General features: G+C 42.2%; 1 protein-coding gene across 2 annotated transcripts in view; it reads right to left on the bottom strand.

Annotated features, from left to right (window-relative positions):
- Positions 1-6,343: 6,343 nt before the first annotated feature.
- EOGT (EGF domain specific O-linked N-acetylglucosamine transferase) overlaps positions 6,344-22,889 on the bottom strand; it is a 30,199-nt gene continuing 13,653 nt past the window's right edge. For both annotated transcript variants that reach the window (XM_031470709.2, XM_031470710.2), the window contains 9 exons: positions 21,351-21,454; positions 17,135-17,227; positions 16,711-16,782; positions 16,476-16,562; positions 15,906-15,974; positions 12,559-12,620; positions 9,735-9,854; positions 8,025-8,127; positions 6,344-7,453 (listed from right to left, as the gene is read on the bottom strand). In XM_031470709.2, coding sequence (XP_031326569.1) covers positions 7,307-7,453; positions 8,025-8,127; positions 9,735-9,854; positions 12,559-12,620; positions 15,906-15,974; positions 16,476-16,562; positions 16,711-16,782; positions 17,135-17,227; positions 21,351-21,454 — 857 coding nt within the window. In that variant the 3' untranslated portion in view covers positions 6,344-7,306. The remainder of the gene's footprint in view (positions 7,454-8,024; positions 8,128-9,734; positions 9,855-12,558; positions 12,621-15,905; positions 15,975-16,475; positions 16,563-16,710; positions 16,783-17,134; positions 17,228-21,350; positions 21,455-22,889) is intronic.

The raw sequence follows: 22,889 nt of genomic DNA, 5'->3' as shown, positions 1-22,889 counted from the left end.
GCCCTTCCCACCCCCTTTACTCCCTGGTAACCTTAAGTTTGTTTTCTGTTGAAAGCAAGACTTTCAAATGCTAATACTGGGAGAAGGAGGAAGAAGAAGAGGAAAAAGAAGAACTAAAGAAGGAAAAGCAAAAAGACCAAATAAGAGCAGAACATGAGCTCTTCCCCAGTGGCTGGCCCTCCTTGCTAGTCTGAATGCAAAGCTGTAAAGAATGGGCGCCCTTTTCTGCGTATTACTTTTATCCCCTCGTCCCCCAGATTGCTTGCTTGTGCCAGGTAGCAGCCACCATAAAACTCTTTTTCAATAGGCTATTTGAATTGCAAAAGCAAGACCATCCAAGAACATACAATCTAGTAAAAAAGTAAATATGCTAGTATCACAAGGCAATTTCTGAAAGGCAGCTGATTTGCTTAGAGACACTTGGCAGGCAGAACCGAAATCCCATCTCTGTTCCATGCCTCAGTTTGGGGATGGCACTAGGACACGCTCCCCTATCACGTCTCACTTTTAATTTCACAGAAAAGCGGATGTATTGACATCCTTGTCAACTGGAGGAGGAAAAAGCCCTGGTCCCATTTTCACCAGGTGAATCATAAACATTTCTTAAAGCATCTTGTGTAAATTCTCTTCCTGAAAGTTACTGAATATCCCTCTGCATTTCTGAAAAATGAGGCGTAGACAAAGATATTTCTCCGGAGAATTTACATTTTCTATCAGCGTAGAATAGCTCTTCCTGTGAATTGGAGCTTCCTTGTTTTCCTCCCCATCTTCTGCCGGCCTTAGCAGCTAGAAGGGTTGCTGTGGCATGAGGCAGACTTGGTTTCCATTTTCCTCCACCTCGGCCTCCTTATTTTAGCCAGCTTTGAACTGTGAATCCCGGCCTCTCCTGGCTTCCCTTTGGCCTGTTCAACGTGTGTCTGGTGTCTTCCTCCTTCCACTCTCATCATCGGCTTTATTTACATGTCTCTTCCACTTGAAGGACAGGTTTTCTTCTGGGACTTGTAACCGTCACCTTTAACTCCATCCCCTATCTGCTGATTCCTCATCCAATGACCTCATGTCAAACTGGCCTGATTTCTCTGCCACCTTTATTTAACCCTGTGCCCAGCTTGAATTTCCACCTAAGACCATAGGTACTTATAAAGATTTGTGTTCTTGCAATTTACATTACAGATTTTTCTGGAAACTACCGTTACTTTTTACCTTCTGTTGTCCTGCTGATTGAGAGACCTCGACTCAGAGGCAATAACATATTAGGGTAGCGGGATGGCATTAAACCTGGAGGACGTCCTCCAGCCCCTCCCCCTCCATGGTGCAGTGCGGGGACAATCACACCTGGAGTGCTGGCAGGACTGCGTTAGGTAGGTTTTTTCAGACAGGGAGGAAGAAGTAATCCAATGCACGACCTGAAAGCACAGGTGGCCCCGTGGATAACTGAAGAGTAGCTCCTAACTGAATTTGGTCCAAAATAAGCACCAGTAGCTCAGATCTGGTGTCTCAGTACAAGCAGCTTTGGCATTCTCTGTGCATCTCACATCCAAATGTCCCTGCTGAAGGGATGTGCGTGGGTCATTTCTTTACCCTTTATCTTACAACCTCCTGATTGGATAGAATGTGCTTCAGCTATTGATCCCTGCTCCAATCTACTGTAATCAGGTAGCATAGTTGATTTAACTCACAAATAAGGTGCAGCCAGCCAGAGCAACTTCATGCCCAAAACACTGTCTGGTAGCCACTCATTCCCCAGAAGGGAGATACCACCGTGGCCAGCACTTCAGGGCAGGCTGCCTGGAGGGGCATTAGTGCATCACCAATAGTCACGCTCCCTGAGAAAAAGATCCAGTGGCCCAAAGAATTCAGAAACAGTGCATACTACCTCTTTCTGTTTAGAGATGCACAATGCGCATCAGTGTATCAAAGGTGTGGAGAAACCCTGCAAGAAACAATGCTACTCGACTTGAGGCAGCATTTCCCTAGTAAACCGTCTTCTACGTAACATCTTAATTACACCCCACTGGGTGGGAGGGACTTTGACAAGCGCTGACTGAGACCCCATGACCCATCTAGTGCCATCAGCTGTATCACTCTCTCCTAGAGCAGGAGGCCCCAGCACCTGTGCCTCGAACACCTGGGGACATTGGACCAAATAGTCAGCTGACGCTACCCCTATAGATCCTGATTAACTTGGCCTGGGGAGAGGACTGGAGATCAGGATTTAAATGCTCCCCGGGTGCTAGAGTTTCCAATGATAATAGTTCAATGTGTCACAGTTTAATAGCAGCGTTTACTGAACATATGCTATGTGCCAGGCCCTCAATGTGTGACTTTATTTTCTTATTTTATCCTTAAGTCTACCCTGCCTTATAGACACTGCCACCAGTTCACAAGAAAATGGAAACTTCAGGAGGCTAAGCAAGAAGCCCACGATGGTGTGGTTTCTGTGCGGCAAGGCTGAGAAGCCAGGGCCTTCTGATTTCCATCGCTGAACCGTTGGGTCTACAAGACATGCTTCCCTCAGGAACGTTTTCTCTTGGTCTAGAATTACCTACGACTGGTAGGCAGTCAACAAACCACTGAGGAATGTGCAAATGCCATAAAGGCTCCCCAAGGCCCCTCTCAGCAAAAACATCCCCAAATTCTGCAACTTATCGTTGTGAAAAATAACTGGCGGCAAATATCTGGAGGACTGCACCGGAGGTCAGATCCAGGTAAAGACTCAATATTAACGCCCCTTTGTTTGTCCTGAAAAGCCCTCCTTAATTAACACTGCACCATTTGGGGACACCTAGACCTCAGTGAACTCCTCTGCTTATGGTTTTCTCAAACTATATGAAAAACTAAATGATAACAGCAATTGCATATGCAATCTCACCTATAAAGCCAAAATAAGAAAGAATTTAGCTCCCCAAAAGGACCGAGGGGCTAGATAGTGGGCTATCTATAGATTCCACAATAGAGCTCTTTTCCCAAGAAAATTCCTTTGCATGTCCGTGAGGATGCATGCCACTGAACAGCTTCTGTCACTAAGGCATCCTCCCAGGGCCAAATGCTCTTCATACAAGACGATCAGGAGTTTTACACTGGATTCAGGAACTGGCTGCAGCTAAGTAATTCCACTTATATCTGAAAACTATCCATAATAATATTTCCACTTTTCTTCAAATCAGAAATGAAAAACAATTAAATCACACAAAGAAGCAAAAGCCTTACTCCTGGTACTCAGATGTCTGAAATCTACATTACAGCCGGGCTTCAGGGCTCAGAGGCCCGTTTGGAAGGGCTTGACTGCCACCTCGTGGTCAAAATGTGCATTACCGTCGAAAGCGAGGGCCCCCACATAGACTGCCCCTCTCTAAGCCACTCTCCCCATGACAAGAGTGCTTCTGACATCCTTTGCCATGCCCCAATAAGCTAACCAGAGGAGGACGGTACTGAAGAGTCTGGCAGGAGCCCTTGGTTGGGAATAGGTTATTTTAAACGACTCCAAGGCAATCAGTCATACCTGAGCTGATTTGCTTACATGCTCCTGGTTTTGAAAGAGCGAGTATTTTTCAAATTCTCTTCAGTGACTATATTTCAGAGAAAACTACATCGTAAGTACAAGAAAGGGCCTAAATTCAGGAATATTCTATTTTCTTTCCCCCTCAATTTCTCTTCTCTTTCCTTCGTTCCTACATTACCTTCCCTGTTTAAATTCCTTTACAAAGAAAGCCCTTTATCCAATCCACCTGTTACTTACTAGCTGTGTGGCTTTAGACAAGTTCCTTAACCACTCTGCTCTCTGTTTAAGTATCCCAAAGAGTGATTTTTTACATTTTTAAAAGAGTGGGCATTGGTGGGGGCAACCAACAAATAATAAAATGAGATAGAGCGCACACTCATGGCGCACAAAGCCCACTCCAGCCTCTGTCATATGAAGTGCACAGTGTCATCTATCAGCAGGTTTTGAAACATACAAAATCAGAATCAAATGAGGCCTTTGGATCGAATTTTCAGTTGGCAGGCAGCAGAAGAGAGAGGACCAAGCTGAATGGCCCCAGCCGGGCCCCGTTGTGGATGCTGCCATGGGTCTCCGAGATCCTTCCCCCTGCCCCGCAACCATCCTGATTGCTGGGAATGTTGGCTGCTGATGGATCCCAGCCCAGCTCTTCTCCAGGAACTGCCTTCAGCTGAAGGGAGCTGCCCTGCCCAGGGTGACACCACCCCAAGGGGACGGCTGGTACTCAGTGACTCTTTGCCATAAGGATCTCCTGTCTTATTTTTTGCAGTGACTCTGCAGCTCCCCCATGGAGGCCTCCTCTGCTACCTTTCTCTCTCTACTCCAGTCTGGGCCCCTTACCTCCTCCAAGGTGTTAAAAGTTACCATCTTCCCTCATAAAAACACCTGCATACGAATCTCTATCCTAGCATGTTTTCCCGAGAACACGACCTAAGACATTCCTCCAGGGTCTATTCCCAGCATAACAGCAAGAGTTACCCTATTCAAAGGAAGTCAGGTCATTCCTTGTTTGAGATCCCTTCAATGACTCCCATCTCATCACAAAGAATGAGAGCCTTGCCATCTGCACCCTAGTCCCACTACCTCTTTGACCTTATCTCCTACTCCTCTGCCCATTGATTACTCCAGCTGCAGTGGCTTCCTTGCTGTTCCTCCAACATACCAGGCATCCTACTGCCTCAGGACCTTTGCACATACTACCTCCCTGGAATGCTCTTTGCCCAGTTATCTACATTGCTTCCTCCCGCAGCTGCTTTCAATCCTGACTGAGATGTGACCTCAGTGAGGACTGCCCTGACCCTCTACCCAAATGGGTCAGACTCCACCTCACCCCAGAGTTCCACAACCCTTCTTCCTGCTTTGGTTTTATCCATCCAACATATCAATATATGGCACACAGTATGTTACTTGTTTATGTTGTTTAACATCTGTCTCCTCTACCTTCAGAACGCAGGGTCCAAGAGGGCAAGGACTTTCTTCTGCTCTTTCCACTGCTGTGTGCCCAGAATCTGGAGTATAATTGTACACAGTAACCCTTCAATCAGTGTTGACTCAGTGAGTGTGTGAATAAATGGAGGGCTATGGATGTGGTACTGGAAGCCCTGTAATCTTTAAGGAAGTCCCTTAGATAGCATCTGACTTTCTTCACATTAAAAAATGGGAACTTTAATGTCGCTTTTGTATGGATTAAGCAACATCACATTTCTGAAAGCACCCTATAACAAACCGCTAAATAACTGTATTCAACAGTGAGCCACTCAATTTTTATCACTGAGAGCTACCAGACTGCCCCTGAAAAAGTAAGCATATGACAGACACAGAAAATCCCGAAAACAGTCCGGTATTCAAGTAAGAAGATATAAAAAGATTTATTCCAAAGCCACACCCAAAAATGTACAGTGAAATGTATCTCTTTCAAAGACTGAATAAAAAGAGCAATCTTTACATTTTAAATTTATAATAATTTGAATACCTTTTGTTCCCATAAAAAAATCTGATAAAAACAAATTCCATTAAGTGTCTACCATATTCTCTTGTTGCTACAAAACGTATTCTCTCTTTAAATGCGAAATATGCAAATATATTTTATGAGGAAATTGTTCTCAATGTCTGAAATTCTCGATCATCTCTAGAATCACACTGCCACATGCTTCTTAAAATGAGGTAAGAAGATAAACATTGAAACTTCCTTTTTCAGATGTTTACGTCTCTCTGACTGAAAGGGCAACATGGGCTAGACAATTCCTTTCACAGGAACTATCTTCTCAGAGGTGACTCCATACTCTGGACAGAGAACAGCAGTAACACTGCCCCCTTCAAAATTCATACGTTCTAAGTCTTTCTAAACAACTTTAAGATCGCAGATCAAAGCTATTTCTACAGTGATTCACTATCCCCTTTACAGATACTTAATAAATATTCCTGAACTCTAGAAGACTGTCTATAATCCTTTAAAGCAGGAGTCAGCTATCTGTAAAGGTCCAGATAATAAATATTTTATGTTTCTCGGGTCACTTCTCTGTTGCATTTTTTTTCCCCACAATTCTAAAACATTTTTTAAAAAAATCTTAGCTCTGCTGTGCTTTGTTAAACCCTCTACTTAAAAAAAATATAAGTCATTAGTCTCTGTATTAGACTACTCAAGTGTTAAGAAAATGTAAACTTCACATTCTGCAGTAAAACCAAGCCATGGTTTCTCAACACTAAACTGAGAAGTCCATAAACAGGGAGAAACGAATCCCATTCAAAGAGTGGGACTGCATTTCAGATACACTTTTTAATTAACGCACTCTCCTATGGCTTCTCATTCATTCTGAATTGGATAATTCACATGTCTCTACTCCCTTTTTTTTTTTTTTTTTTGGTCTTTACTTTTTTTTTAATAGGGAAAAAATTTCCTTCTTGTGGTTAATCTGAAGTTTGCAAAAATCAAAGACTGGAATAGTTCCACGCTAAAACATGTCGATGCAGACACACTGGAATCTGCAGTTACAAATACGTGCGCAATGAAACCACTGTTTGATATAAGAATCCTCTCCATGACTGAGAAGGAACCAGCGGAAAGCAGCTAGAAGGTATAAAAACAGCCCTACAGAACGTTCTCATTTGTTTTTTACCATATGTGGTTGTTACATTTGGGGAAAACATGATCTGCATATGAAACATGTGAATGTGAATTAACGTGACACACACTGTATTCAGGTCCCTGATGCACATCACCTAGTACTCACTAAAAAGATACAGCAGAGAATTCAGTGGGAGTTACTTTGGACTCTGACAGAGGAAAACAGACCTGTATAGAACACTGATCCCTAGAGCTTGGTACTGAGAACCACAATCGTGTGTGTTGGCATGTTTTCCTTTTTTACCACAAACAGCGCTATGAACAAATCGTAGCAAATAAGTAAGTTGTCGTGAATTTACCCAAATACGTTGGAAGCCCCTAGAATTACCATCCCATGGTATTCAATAAAAACATTTACAAATTCTAAAGCTAAGATGGTTGCAAACTTTGGTATCCCTAAGAAGAAGGCTCAACTACACATGCGAGCTCAAGCCCAATTTCTGAACTATAGAAAGTTCTCAGTGCAAAAACAGTATCTTGATAAACAGCAATAACACAAAAATCACATGAAACAGTTAAAGACTATAAAACACGTAAATAATATCCTGAAGGCATGTTTTGGTATTTAAAAAAGGGTAATTAGGGACTAGGAAATAACAGGCTGCTTTACTGACTTAACTGTGAGGTGAGTCTGGATGGGGGACTGTGCAAACACTCCCTTTTTTCAAAAAGCTTCAACACATTTACAGCTCATCACGTCTTTTCTTAAACGGCCACTTTGGGTGCTGTAGGACATGGTCTGCAGCCTGCAGGACAAGGTCCATAAATTCTTCTACATCGAAAGAGTAGTTGGTAAACTTTGGATGCTCCCCCAGAGTTGGGTGGTGGCCCTGCAGAAACAGAGCAAAAGACAAGTTTGTAAGACACTGAGCACATGGTTTTCTAAACCAGAAGAAAATTATTTTACTTTGGCCAAAGCAACTATTTTAATTTATGCTCTATACCCGAGTTTGACAAATTTTTTCAGTCAAGGGCCAGATAATATGTATTTTCAGCTCTGGGGACCACATAGTCTTCACCAAAACTATCTAAACCTGCCGCTGAAGTGCAGAAGCAGCTATCAACAACACGCCAACAGAGGAGTAGGACTGTGTCCCAATAAAACTTTATTTATAAAAACAAGTGGTGGGCCACATTTGGCCCACAGGTCTATAGTTAACCGATCCCTCCTCTAAGTAACTTACTAGTTCTCTCTAGGCCCAAATTTCAAAAAGTTGTCTTCTCAACATGAAGACAGTAATTAATTTCCCCTTTCCCCCAGTTTGCAAACATAAAATACAAGTCATGATTCCAGACGAGAACAGTTTACCTTTGGATTGAAGTTCAGTGTTAGTTTGTCATATTAGACACTTCAAACCAATTTAAATGCAACACAAGGTGAGTTTGGTCATTGAACTTTACCTTATCTTGAGGAAAGACTTTATTCTGCCTTCGCCAAGTGATATAATGGACGCCTCGCAGCCTGGCCAGGTCCAAGTAACAGCGCTCATCTTCACAATTGTACCTAGAGACACAAGGACTTTTGCCTGGGATTTTTGGCCAATCAACCACTCTTTGGGGGGAAAAATGCATGTCCCAAATTTGTTCTTGCAAAAGGTTTTATAAACAGTAAACAAAACCGAGAGACTATGTTTAAAATATTCCCATAACTAGATTACCTTAGCTTTCAAAAAGCAGAATAGATCAAGGAATGGAGGGAACTCCCTTACTAGGCCTAGAACTGGACATTATCCCTTAACACCCCCCGTGTCTGTACATGTGAATGTGGCCTTGGGGTAGGTAACCCAGCATCCAAACCAGGGACTGATCCCAGGTCCGCTGAACTCCAAGGCCTGAGATTTCTCAGTTACATTTCTTTCCTTCCCTCCTTCCTTCCCTGGGAGAAATGAAAAACTGAAATAGAATCCACAACAATCTGGCTATTTCTCCAACATACATATTTTTTTAAACGTATCTTCAGGGTGTTGGAAGTTCATGAGAACTTTTTTCTAAATTTCCCATTTAAATGCCAAGTCAGGGTCATTTTTAAAGTGCAACCATAAAATCAAGATATTTAGATGCAAGGGAAGGGGATCGGGTAACAGTAACTGCTATTAGTATGCAGAGTAGAATTATTAAGGGAGAGAAGGCCATGTCTCCATAATCAACCAATGAGGTAAAGGAACACTCTGGAAAAATTACTTTCACCTTGAGGCCTCAGTTTCCCTGTGTATGCGGCGGTGAGCACTAGGCAAAGTGGTCAGTTTACAGTTTGGAGCTGTGTTCTTCATGAGATGTAGAGGTACTCAAACTCTCCTTTTTTTAAATTGTAGCAGAAAACACAGGACATAAAATTTACCATCTGAACCATTTTTACATGTACAGATCAGCAGTAAGTACATTCTCATGGTTGTGTAACCAGAACTCGTTCCGCTTGCAAAACAGAAACTCTAACGCTGCTACACACTAAGTCCCTAGTGTCTCCTCCCTGCAGTTCCTGGCAACGCCATTCAACTTCTATCTCTGAATCTGATGACTCCAGGGGCCTCACGGAAGTGAAATCACAGAATTCATGCTTTTGAGAGGAGTTTATTTCACTTAACATAATGTCCTCCAGATTCATCCCTGTCACAGCACGTGACAGGACTTCTTTCTTTTTTAACACTGAATAATATTCCATTGGATGTTTTGGACACACACACATCTGTCCATTCAACAGTCAATGGACAAGTGGATTGCTTCCACCTCTTGGCTACTACGAATAATACTGCCATGAACATGGGTGTACAACACACAGGGTCCCTTTTAACACAATAATTACACTGACTGCAGAGAGACGCTTGCAGCATGAGAGGCACATAGGAATGCACTCAGAGGAAGGAAACCACAGATTCGCACCTCCCGCATCGTGCTGAGATCGGGGAGGAAGGGGATATTTGCTTGCCCGTGCGGTAGCAGGGTGCAAACTTCACATTTTTAGCTTTAGGTCCTTTTTTCTTTCTAGATGCCTATATGATGTGACTTCTTTGTCATGATTAACTATTACGCCTTTGGACGCTCTGAATGAAAGCCTCAGTGTGCATCAAAAGCATCATCCGCTGCTTCAAAGTAAAACTGTCCCCAAACACTTACAGTTCGAACACAGCAGCCCAGTCTGGAAGGAAAAGTAAATGGGTAAGACCAGCCCCATGCATTCCAATAAATATGTCTGTGTTATGCGTGATCCTTAGCTGGTCTAAAAACCCAAGCTCCCTGTGAATATAAAGAACAAAAGAAAGAAGGAGAGGAGAGTGTAAGTATTAAGTTGAGGAAGCTCATGACTCAAGGTAACGAAGTTTATACAAGTGTCTTTGCCAACTTAAATCACATTCCACCATGGGTTTTTTTTTCCTTCCAATTTCAAGCCTACTCCAGTAATTAACAACGTTACTACTTAATAACATTTTTTCTAAGTTAAGCTCACCTTTTTTTAACTTACATGTTCTTATTTTAAAAGGAAAATTTTATACCTGTCTTCAGTGGAAAACAGTGACATACGATGTAAACAAAAGTATAAAAATAGACATAATCACACTGAAAAGCATGATTCCAATCTAGGTATGTAACAGTGTGAGGCAAAGCTCTGAGCCTGAGGCTCGCTCTCTCTTGATGAAAAAGTGAAATTAAGCAAGCTTTAAAGAGATGTTATGGGATATTAGCACCAAATTGAAAACTCTTTCCTTTAAGATCATACAAGATTTTTTTTTTAAATAAAATAAACTCTTCCCCGCATGATTTGAGTTATTCAACTGCCATCTGGGTACCCCTAAAATTATCTCGGATGCCAGGAGGGCATTTTCCTGCCTCTGCAACAGATGAATCCACAATTTTATGCACATTGGGACTGTAAAGTGGTCTCTGAATTCAACATTAAAAGATGTGCAAACTCTGGACCAAAAATCAGTGCCAAAAAAGTTCACTGACAAGTGAGGCTTAGAAGACAGACTGGAGTGAGGATAACATTCTGAACAAACATAATGGAATTAATCTCCCAGTCTCGCTCACCCAAAGTGAAAAGAAAATAAATGACCAAGAGCAGTTTGCATTTAAGAAGGGAAAACAAATTCCCTCTTAGTCAGCATCTTCTCTTTAAACAGCTTCCTCTCACAGCAGGACAGAAACCCCACACCCCACACAGAGAAAGGAAGACAAAGGCACCACGTGGGTGTCGCATGAGTTTCTCCCCTAGTTTCTCCAGGAATGCCAACAGTTTCTCCAGGAATTTTAACCCAGTGAGGGGCAGATGAGCGTTCGTCCAGGTGACCACACCCCTGCAGGTACCATCCATGGGAAATGCCTGAAGATCAGGACTCACAAACCTCCGTGCTGTTATGTCACTACTGTGCCCCCTAGACTGGCAAGGTCCTAAACTTTACTGTCATTCTCCCTTCATGTGGGAAATCCCTATGGATCCTTAAAAGCCAGTCCATGACAGAGCCTCAGGTGCCCTCCTGGGTTCTCTGAGCCTGATGCCCGGCCCTCTTCTTGCCTCCACTGAGGGTGGTCACCACAGCGCAGTGTGACCTGTCAAACAGGAATGGCTTCGGCTACCTCACAAGACTCTCAGAAGAGGGAGATGAGACAAAGCAAGTAGAGCATGACAGTGAGTCACCATAACAGGAGTTGTTCTTGTAACTGTCATTTATTTGCATTCAGGGTCTGAAGTTCTCAGGACAGGAGCCGTGCGGCATCCAAAACTGCACTTGTGCCGCGAAGCCTGGGGACAGGCTCAGGGTGGGTACCAGGTATGCTTGGTCACACGAATGAACAAATGCACGATGAATGAAGAGCAGAACTCCCGTGCTGACCAACAGGCTGGAACCCAGCTGTATTAGGCACCCTTATGCAGGTACATGTAGACCTTTCTTTTCAACACAGAAAAAAAGTGTTCCTCGTGTTAAATTTGGAAAACAAGACTATGCTTGTGGGTAGGTGAAGGAGAGAGGGAAAAGTTTTTATTTTCCTTTTGCGCTTTTCTACAGCGCTTGACTTTTTCAACCAGGAAAAAGTCCCTTTACAGCATCACTGTTTGGTGTCAACAGGGGTTACCCGGACAGTAACCAACAGGCAGATTCTGTCTTTCTATGCTTTCTTTTTGTGTCAGAATTTTAAAAGAGACGCAAATATTTGGTAAGATTTTTTGAAACCTCATATTATTCTACGAACCTCAAATTATTCTCGTATAAATAATCTTAGGTCAGAAGTTTAAACCTGGAAACTAGCAGGGCAAATGAGGCCTACATTTTTTTTAAATTCGGAATTAGTTGCTGACTTTTAAAAATTCAGAAATTTTGACAGAGAAGGACAAATATCACATGACATCACTTATATGTGCAATCTTAAAAAATAATACAACGAACTTATTTACAAAACAGAAATCGACTCACAGACACAGAAAACAAACTTATGGTTATCAAAGAGGAAAAGGAGGTGAGGGATAAATTAGGAGCCTGGGATTAACAGAAACACATTACTATATATAAAATAGATAATCAACAAGGCCCCACAGGGAACTCTACTCAATATCTCATAATAACCTATAATGGAAAAGAATCTGAAAAAGAATATGTATATATATACACATTTCCCACTGAATCACTTTACTGTACACACAAAACTAACACAACATTGTAAATTAACTATATTTCAGTAAAAAATTTTTAATTCAGAAAGTTCAAGTGAAAATCAAGATTCATGACTTCTCAAAAAATGGGATGGTGTCACAAGCTGGAGCGCCCCTGCCCCCTGCGCCTGGGGTCCTCACCTGCCCATTTCTCTTCGTTCACTGATGGTGCCTGCCTGTCCCTTCCAAGCCTACAAATGCCAACAGCTCCTACTCGAACAGTCCTTCCTAACCCCTAGTAACTCATCCAAGCAGAAGAGGACACTGTCTGCCCAAGGATGGGTTCTTACTTACTTATACTTGTAATCGACAATCTGGACCTCAAATGTAGATACTGTTTTCAGTGCGTTAACAAGCTGGGGAAAAAAACCAGAAACATTTAGAATTTCTTTGCCATCCTTCTCTTCTGTTTTACTTACCTTTGAGTACTCAAATTTCTTATTTTTCACATAAAATGCTTTTCAAGCCTTAAGTATCATTTAAGTCTATTGTTTTAACCCTTAACTGATTTCAACTGCAGGCTCCACCCCCTGCATTTTAGGGCAGACACTTTACCCCCCCTGAAATTGCACTGGGTGGTTACGAGGCTGAAAGGAGAAAAGTCACGGAGCAAAGCGCTCAGCACAGAGGCACACCGACTGTCGGCTCCTGTAACCACCACGTGCCGCTTAGTCCCTCAGATTTCATCAGATACTCATTGGGCACCTACTTTGTTCCAGAATTTTCTTCCTATCCATTATGTCATTTCAGACAAACCTGAGTGCTTTGGAAGCTCATCCACTGAAAATACTAAGTTCTTGGCAGAAAGCTATTTTCAACATTTCTACACAGAGAAAAATCATTCTTTTAGCAAACAGAAAGCAACTAAGCACGATGAATCAATCACCAAAAACATCGCCATGGCTCTCTATGCCCCTCGCGATTAAGTCATCTTAAGCCAACACTGGGGATCACTGTTCCTCAAAAATTTTTACACGTAGATTCCATTGCTATGTGGCACTCGTGGCATACGCTGGACAAGCTATGGTAAGGGAGGCATCACTGACTGTGCATTTAAATTGTGCTGGCATTTCTAACTGCTTCAGGTGTACGTCACTTAATACTCCTAAAAATCATACCACAGAAGTACCATTATTATCCGCATTTTACAGATGATATAATGAACGCTCAGACAAGTTCCATAATGTTCCCAGGATCTCCTGCCTAGCAAATGGCAGAGCCAAAATTAAATCTAGGTCATCTGATCCCAGAACGTGTGTTCTTAGCCAGTGCACTCCACTCTCCTGCTTATAAAAAGAAACATGCAGTGGCCAAAATCCAACCTCCTCCTTGTTACACACGCACACGCGCACACGCGCAAACACACACACTCATAAAATGAAAGTTTCTCTCACTAGACAGTCCCTGGACTCCTACAGAGACACTGCTTATATCAAGGAGCTGAGGAGTGAGGACAGATGATGAGAATCCCATTTTCCAGGGGAGAATTAATCAGATGGCACGAGAGCCGCTCTTGTAATCAGATGGGCCCATAGAAGAGGAATCATGTGTCTCTGAGGGTCCTGTGGGAAGTGTACTTTTTTTCACAATTTCTAGTCATACCAGAGAGCTGGCCATGTCCGTTCTGGCACAATTATTCCAACCCTGAGGTTGGGCAGGACTGCATACATCATCGTTTAATGAGGGCATCTGGGTTTTGTTATCTATGCACAAGTCAAGGGAAGGGAAAAGGTGATTTCTTCTCTGTCTGGTAGCTGCCCTTCCAAGTGATGCCAGTCCTGGGAGAAAAGCAGCCAGCTGGGCACTCTTTGGCTCAGAGTTGGAGCCAGAATTCCCAAACTCCACCTTTGGCTAAGAGCATCTGGGCAATCTGTGGGACCAGATCTGAAAAGGCCGATGGCTGCAGTGCAGCACCCCCTGGTGCCACCTTTCTATTGGATCTCTTTCCAGCAGCTGATGCTGTCCCTTCGCCTGCCCCTTCCCAGTGGATCCAAAACCAAGGTGGCTCAGCCTCCTCTAAGGTCTGGCTGTGTTAGAGCAGGGGAGCGCTCTGCCGAAGAAGCAGGCTCAGACCCTGACTCCCTGCGCTGACCCGCCATTACTCTGCACACTGGCTGGGCAGCCTTGACCATGTGTTTTAACCTCTGAGCCTCAGTGTCCTTGTCTAGAACAGAGAATGAAATACCTCAGTTACAGGTTTGCTGGGGGAGCTGGAGGACATGTATGGGGAGCACACAGCAATATACCTGGCACATAAGTGTACTCAACACATGTTACCTCTGCCAACAGGGACTACTGATCTGCCTGGTTATGAGGCCTCCCATCCGTCTACCCCAACATTGCATCACTTGATACATTTTTATTTCCTGGTCTTTAAAACACACATGCACACACTGCTCATTTCTTCCACCCACATAGCTTACAATCAATCAATGCCTCACAACACCGCATGTTCATGCCCTCCCTAATCCATGTGTCTCCAGAAGAGATGCTAATCACACAATTCTGATCACCCTGTTGGGTGCCCAGATTAACATTCTACCCCTCAAACCCTGTCCCTCACCTCCCTCTTACTGTAAGTTTCCCCATCTCAATGCCACTGAACTGCTCTAGCCAATTGCCTGGGAGTCCACACTTTATTCTCAGCACCCCTCCTGGCATTCCCTGATGCCCTGACTGTACATCCCGCAGTAAGTGCCCCAGGCTCCACGTTATACCTTGAAACCATTTGTTCTGTCATCCCTACCATCATCGCCTTCATCTAAATTCCTACCGGGGCCACACGCTCTTAATCAATCTGCCTGCTCCTCCTCTTGCAGTCACAGTGATTTAAAAATAACTAAGTCAGGTCATGTCTCTCCCTGTGTATTTGTTTTCTATTTGCTTTTAGGACAAATTAGGACAAACTTAGCACCTAAAAACAACACAATTTATCCCCTTACGGTTCTGTAGGATAGAAGTCAGATACAGTGAGAGAGAAGTCTCACTGGGATGAAATCAAGATGTAGGCAGGGCTCTATTCCTGGAGTCTCTAGGGGAGAATCGTGGCCTTTCCCGGCTTCCAGAAGCCATCCATCCACATTAGAATACATCTTACTATTGCAAGGACATCTTCCAGTCATGCTGCTGGAGAGGCCTTCCATGGTGATCTTATTGAGATTAAGTACAATTTATGAATTGACACTGTAGAAATGAGTCAAGAGAGCCTAAGAAGGGATCAGCTTCTAAGACATATATGTAAAGGAGGGACACTTTTCCAACTGAATCTGCTGCTGGATACCACAGGATGGCCAAGCTCCATCAACCATCTCCAAAAGATACTCTCCCACTTTTTTCTGCGGCTAGTTTGTCCAGAGACAGAATGTCTGGCCATCCATGGCAGCAAAGGCAGGACTCAGAGACAGTTTTTGTCTCTGTTTCCACTCTGAGTTGGTGCGCATGAACATTTACAGGAAGGTAAAGCTCCTTTGGCAATGGATGGTTTGATGATTTCCAGGAGAAATCCAACAAATGAACTGGGCAGAGCTACTAAACTTTTCTAAAAGCAAATAATATGAAGTCAAAGCGGAAAAAAGAAATCACATCAGGCACAGAAAGTTAAATTCAATATATGATATTAAAAATGCATACCAAAAACTAACCTCATTTTGGTTTAGTATTTTCCGGTATTCTGTGCTCCGTGCAAGAATGGTGACTCGAACTTTTCCATCCTGTGAAAAGGCAAAATAATACTGTAAAGGCTTGGACAAATGAACATCTGAACCTAAAATGTGATTTTTCACAAAGAAATGAAACTCAGTAAGTTTCATCTTTATGGGACTCATTTTTTCAGCCTGATTCCTTCACAGGTCTCCCAGGGAATGAAAATGTCCCCACTTCACGCACAGAAGGCAAAACCTGTTCATTACGCTACTCCCGTCTGGTTGGGTGGGTAGATTTGGGGCAGAGGCTGTGTGGGGCTAGGTCGGGGTCTGGAGGAGGATGGGGAGATACAGAGAAAGGAAAAAGGAAAGAAAGGAGACACATTCTTCCGCCACCTCTTGGTTTATCTTTCCTAGTCTGTTGAACTCTGATTTCAGATCACTCTCGGTAAGAAAACGTTAACCCAGAAAACAGTCTGCTGATTATCTCCCTTTTCTGCAAAGCTGGTACTGATGTTTACTAGGGGTGAAAAGTCAAGCCCACCTCAGAACCCACAATCTATTCATTACCTTGGGTCCCTCTTGGGTGATGTTCAGTCTGTGTAGTACATGCTGGGAAAATGCTCTAAACAATCCCGTGTTTTGACAGCCAGATATCTAAAATTAAAAAAAGTTTTTCATATTATAATGAATAATTTCTGTATTACTATTTAAGACGCTCTCAAGTTATATATAAATGTTATCTTAAAGTCCATCAAATATAAATTCTATGAATATGAATGTTAACAACAGATGACATGCTCACCAGAGGGGTATTATAGAACAGCCCATATCTCATCCGGGGGAGTAAGGAAAAAATAGCTTCTTTAAAACATACCTAAGAATGAAGAGATTTTAAAAGGTAAGAGAATACAACTTGCACACTTCACATCAAAACAGCACTTATAATTACAGGAAAAAATTTTAAACTAATCTCTATTTTGCATTAAACTATTTTGAATAGCAAATTATTTCACTCAAGTGACATTCATATTTTTGGAAAAGCTACAGGAAAAAGTTTTAAAAGCTACATGGTTAATAAGAATGATGATTCCAGTTATAAGAAAAGAAACGAAGAAGTCAGAAATCAATGGTAATAGCTCACGGAAACCCAGATTAAACATTTATTTGATGACTGAGGCATCTGTAATGACAGTTATTTACAGACATTTCAGTGAAGTTTCCAGTACCCTTTTGGAATCGTAAGTTTTCAAATGTATAACATCATAATCAGTAAACGCTTTCCACGTGTCAGAGAACAGGTCACCGTATCCGTAGGTGCTCTGAAAGTGGAAACAAAGTAAATTAGGGAATTAACAGGATAAATGTGGCTTTTCAAAAATGCAACAAAATACCTGAATTAGCTTGTTAGTGTTAAGAAATAACGATCCAAAACAAGCTAATAAAACCCTCAGAAGAAAAATGGATTTTCGTCTTGGGCCTGAGCAAGTCCCTAAGTTGACGTAATAGAAATCAGAAGTAATCATCACAATTATAATCTTAGTCTGCTGAAAGTGTTATGTCTCTTTTTATTCTCATGTCTTTGAAATTGCAGTTGTGGAGTTTTTCTTCCTGTTAATTTTCTATCCAATTCACAGCTACACACAACACATATATTCTCCACCTTCTGCACACATTCTAAGATACTCAGGGAGCAAAACCCGTCAGGGGAGACAGAATATGCTTTGGGGAAGAAATTTCAGAGCAAGAAAGTGCCCTGAAAGTTTTAACGTTAAAAATATAACGAATGTAACTCTAGGAAAGGATCTTCCTACTGACGACTGAATAACACGTGGTAATTCTCAATTAACGTTAATAATAACAGTAACAATAATGCTAATACTGCTACTAACAATAGAATCTTGCATACTTCCTACAGCCCAAGCACTGTTCCAAGAACTTGACATTATTAACACATTAAATCACCCCACAAAGTTAATGAGCGAGGGAATAGTGTTACCCCCATTTCACAGATGAGGAAACAGAGACACAAATTTAATTTGCCTAAACTGTAGAGCTGGTGCATCTACAGCACTGGGATTAAATCCAGTCTGTCTGATTCCAGACCCCATGCTTGTAACCTCTATAAAGCAGCTGCCTCTCGATGGGAACTAGTTCTCTCTGGTACATTTACCAAACGCATTTCATTTTTGAAGAGTAGAAATTAATTACGTGCTCCATCAGCTAAAGGAAGGAAGTTGATTTATTCTGAAATGGTAAAACTTAGATTGAAAAATTCAGCCCAAAGAAATAAGAAATATGTATTATAGGGTTACATTCAAGGTCTACAGTTGGTTGTACATTATGTTCATGTCTTTTTATCTGCACAGCATTCTTTTTGTCATATTTTGAAAATTTTATGTTGCACATATTAGAGCTATTTCAAAGTTATTGAGAACTGTTAGAAGTGGTGATAAAAAATAAAAATTCTTTCCTTCCATGTTTCTCCAGGGCTGTTCTAATAAAGGCCCTTCTCAACATCATCAAAAATTCAAAATGTCCCTGTTCTGGCTCAATAATAAATAAAGGGCAATTAAAAGAAGTGATTCTAGACAGTTTCCTGAGGTAAAATACTTCAGATAAAATAAGATACCTTTGAAAGGAAAATTTAATAATAAAACATAGTAACCCTGACTGGTCCCTTTTCAGAAAAATCATACATTAGTCAGTAATAAGCACCTCTAGAAGCTTCTTTTCCATGTCCCTCAAATTCAAATTATCTGCCACAGGGAAAGGAGGGGCTTGTCTAGTCTCACATATGTTGAAGAACAGTTGGATATTCTTAAGATGACATAGAATTTCCCTAGTGTATGTCTCAGACCTCTGACTTAGAAATTCTACTTGTAAGGATCTGCTCTACAGAAATGCCCCCACCTCCTCTGTGTAGAAGACATATGTACATGAAAGGGACATTCACGGCAGCAGTTCAGTAAGGAGCAAAGAACTGGAAACAAACTAAGCGTGATCGGGGTGGGGACAGAGATAAACACATGTGCTAAGGCATCCACCAAACATCCATTACATCCATCAAACAGAAGAGCACGCAACCACTAAAAAAACTGGAACCCTAACTGAGCTGACTTGGAAGGATGTCCGTGATATAATGTTAAGTTAGCAATACGAGAGAACATATTTTCTGTAAGGGTATAAACGTATCCTTATGCAAATTTTATATACTTAATATATATACATACATATATATCCTTATACAAATCCTTATATAAATTTTGTATATGGATATATTTACATTTATTAAAATAAAGTCTTGCAAAGGACTGTCACACATTAACTGCAGTTACCTTGGCGGGAAGTGGTATTGGAGAAGACGAAGAAGGAGACTTTTTTTTTTTAACTTGACACACTTCTGTGTTGTTTGAACTCATTATAACCAGGTCTTGCTCATGTAATTACAAATAATAATAATAAAGCTACACTACTTCTCAGCACAAGGAAACTAGGCAAGCCTGCAGTAAGTGCCCTTGTGTTCTCTGTGTAAGAGCTGGGCCGCCGACACGTTCAGCTAAATCCATCCTGCCCGTCCGTATCGAGGTCAGCGAGCACGAACGTCACATGCCCAGTAAGCTGAGTAACTGGGGAGCCTTAACGGTGGTCATGCATCCTAGTCACCCCACCCCAGCCAGCACAGAGAAGGGGAGGGTGGCAGAAGCTGGCTCAGTGTAACTCAGTCCACTAGATAAAGACACGGAAAAGCATGCAACAAGATACAAGGAAACTTCTAGTAAACTTTCTGTCAGTGAGTCCTGCAGGGAACTACAGGAAGGAGATACGGCCCTGCGGGTTTCAGGGCCCAGGTCTCGGGGCAGACTGCCTGGACAGGAACCCTGGACTCCACCCCTCGCTGACTGGGCCATCTTAGAAGCAAGGACTGCCAACCGCACAGAGCTTCAGCTTCCTCATCTGTAAAATAAACTAATAAAAACCCTAGTCCACAGAGGGCTGTGAGCATTAAATGAGATAACACTGGATGTAAAAAAAAAAAAAAAAAAAAAAAAAGGCACAACAACCTTGAGTTAATCATTCAGGGCCACCAAGAGCCAGTGCATGTGACCTGGAAGCCATAATCTTCTGCAGAAAGAGGAAAAGAAAGGAACTGCAGATCCCTGTGCTCACAGAAACATTTTCAAGAAATGGAACTGCGGGGGCAGCAAAACTGGACGACACGAGGGAAACGAAAGTACAAAGAAGGTGCAAAGAAGGAAATCAGAAGCAAGGGGTAACATGCCAGGAAGGTTAGAACCAAGTCTTGTCAGACTTCAAATCGAACTGCAGGCCTAGGGAGCCGTGATGACGAAAGCCTCCCCACACAGCTCTGCTGCCAGCCTCCCATGAGAAAAAATCGTCAGCAAAACCAGTTTCCCTTCTGCCCGAGAGTCTGACCTTCAGTTAACGGTCTGGCTCGGCTCTCTGGAAACAAGATGGCATGTTTCACTTATGTTCTGGGTAGCAATGCTTATGATTTTAAAGGACACCTGATGGGTGTCCATCTGGATTGGAAAAGAGAACAATGACTCGTGTAAGTGGCTGTGCCTCTTGAGGGGATCCTGGGGGCTTGGCCAACACATTTGTTCAAGAAGATATTGGCCTCTGAGGGACCTGTACATGCCCCAGGTGGATCCCATCTCCTTGCACCTGAGCTGTGTGGGCTGCCTCGACTCCCCTGGAAACGATGCCTAATGCCGCCCTGCCAGCAAGCGGGGGTTACCCTGCAACATCCTTCCGAACAGATTCAGGACAAGAGGGGGGCCTGAGAACATCCTGTGCATTGGAATGTCTGGCTGAACCTGAGATGACCTTGTGGTGGGTGTTCCCACCTCCCAGGTTACTCTCTGGTGTACACTCTACACCACGTGTTCTCCTTACCACTGTCATTGTCACGGTGAATATTCAGAGCACACCTGCTGTGGGCCAGGCACTGTAACTGTTTGCACACAATATGGTTCATCTTCAAAATGACACCGAAGTAGGTACTACAGTGATTCCATTTCACAGGTGAGAGTATGGGGGCAGCTCTTGGGTTACCAGGGCCGGTGGAGGGGCCAGCTCTGAGAAGAAGCAGGGGAAAGGCAAGCAAAGAAAGACTTGTATGTCTGTCTCAGAGGAACTCTGAGCTCCACCTGCCCAAAGAGGGAAAGAAATCTTCCACACGCTCTCATTCTAAAATTCAAAGGTATTTACACACACATGCAACTGCCCACATGTATATGCACGTGTAAATTCACCCACACAGACCCACTCACGCCCACCTGCACACTCGTGGATGCATGTGTGTATATGTGTATATTTAAATGTGTGCATCTTAGAAAATTCCATCACATGAGATCAGAGTCACACATATACTGAGCGAGACAAAGACAGCGTAAAGCAGAGAGCCCCGTTCTCACTTACGGTGTCCCACATCACGACGTACACATCTGTGCTGAATGAGTTATTAACGTGCTGAGTAATATACAGATTGACGAAGTCACAGAAGTGGTGATACATGTTAACACCTAGTATTGGAAAAAAGAAATCTATGTTAATGAACCCCAAAGAACAAATGATTATGCAATTTTTATTTTACCCCATCTACTTACAGTTTATTATTAAAGTAGACTTTAAGCTGAAATAAATAAGGGGTGGGAAACAAGAGCTTTTCCAAACATGAAATGGTCAATATACAAGTAGTCCTCAGTTTACAGATTGATTATGTTCAAAAATTCACTTTAAAATTGATTATTTGGAAATCAGGGATGAATTTTCCCATATACACTAAGAAACAAATGATCATTAAGTTCCCAGAAAAAAATTACAGAAGCCTATTTAACTCTATATGGGATAGAACTACAGAACCATGAAGACTAATTACTATTTTTATGATCATTTATTTTTTAAATCAATTAAGTGACACCTGTTCATCACAGAAGTATTGGCAATGAGGTAACTGTTCACATCTTGGTATTTTTCATTCTTGTCTCTTTTTTTCCCCCTATTTAATCACTACTTAATATTGTTTCTTAGGAAAATATTAACCAACTATCATTTTAAAAGGCTGAATGTCTCATGAATGAACTTTGGAGTCAAAAGTTGAATCACGAGCAATGCTCTCAAGTAAGTCTGTAAATCTTGAAGCTTTAGCTTCTGCGCTAAATAGGAAATCAATATACTTAGGTATCGGTAATGCATTTAAAAGTACCCCGCCCAGTGCCTGGCACAAAGTGGAAGCCTAATGAAGGCTAGCTGGACCCTGCAGGCAGAGGAAAGGGGAGTGCTGTGCCACTTTCTGTAAGATCCTAAGCCTGGCACTCAAGAGAACCTGAACATTTTCTCAGTCCCTCTGTTTCTCTCTCCTTCCATCCCTCTCTCTCTTCCAGGTTGAATACTGGGTCCAGTATTCAACCTGGAAATGTGCAAATCTAAATGAGATAAAATCTCAAGAACTGACATTTAAAATATGCACTTTAAAGAAGGGAAAATGTTGCGGTGGAGGATATGGCTTAGTGGTAGAGCGTAAGCTTGGAGTGCACGAGGTCCTGTGTTCAGCCCTCTGTGGCTCCGTTAAGGGAAAAAAATAAAATAAAATAAAAAACAAACGTGCAAATATTTCTTTAAAAAAGAAGGGAAAATGCTGATCAAAAGAAAAACAGTGACTCTCAAAAGAAGAAATCATAAAATACTGACTTCATTCCCATAGCAAAGAGTAACACTGCATGCCAGAAAATAAAAGTTAAAAAGTACTCCATTTATGGAGGTCAGGTCATTACACTGTACACCTTCAACTTACACAGGGCTAGATGTGAATTATATCTCAATAAAGACCAGAAAAAGGAAAAAACATATGCCATTCATTTTAGACTTCAATCTTAGACGAATCTTTCGAGTGACTTTTTTTCTACCCAGAAAAATCTTCAAATAAACAAGAAAACAAAGTCCTATGACAGCACATGC

Source organism: Camelus dromedarius, chromosome 17, assembly GCF_036321535.1.
Source record: "Camelus dromedarius isolate mCamDro1 chromosome 17, mCamDro1.pat, whole genome shotgun sequence".
NCBI lineage: Eukaryota > Metazoa > Chordata > Mammalia > Artiodactyla > Camelidae > Camelus > Camelus dromedarius.
Note: the sequence above shows the minus strand (reverse complement) of the source record. Positions and strands in the feature narration are given on the sequence as shown.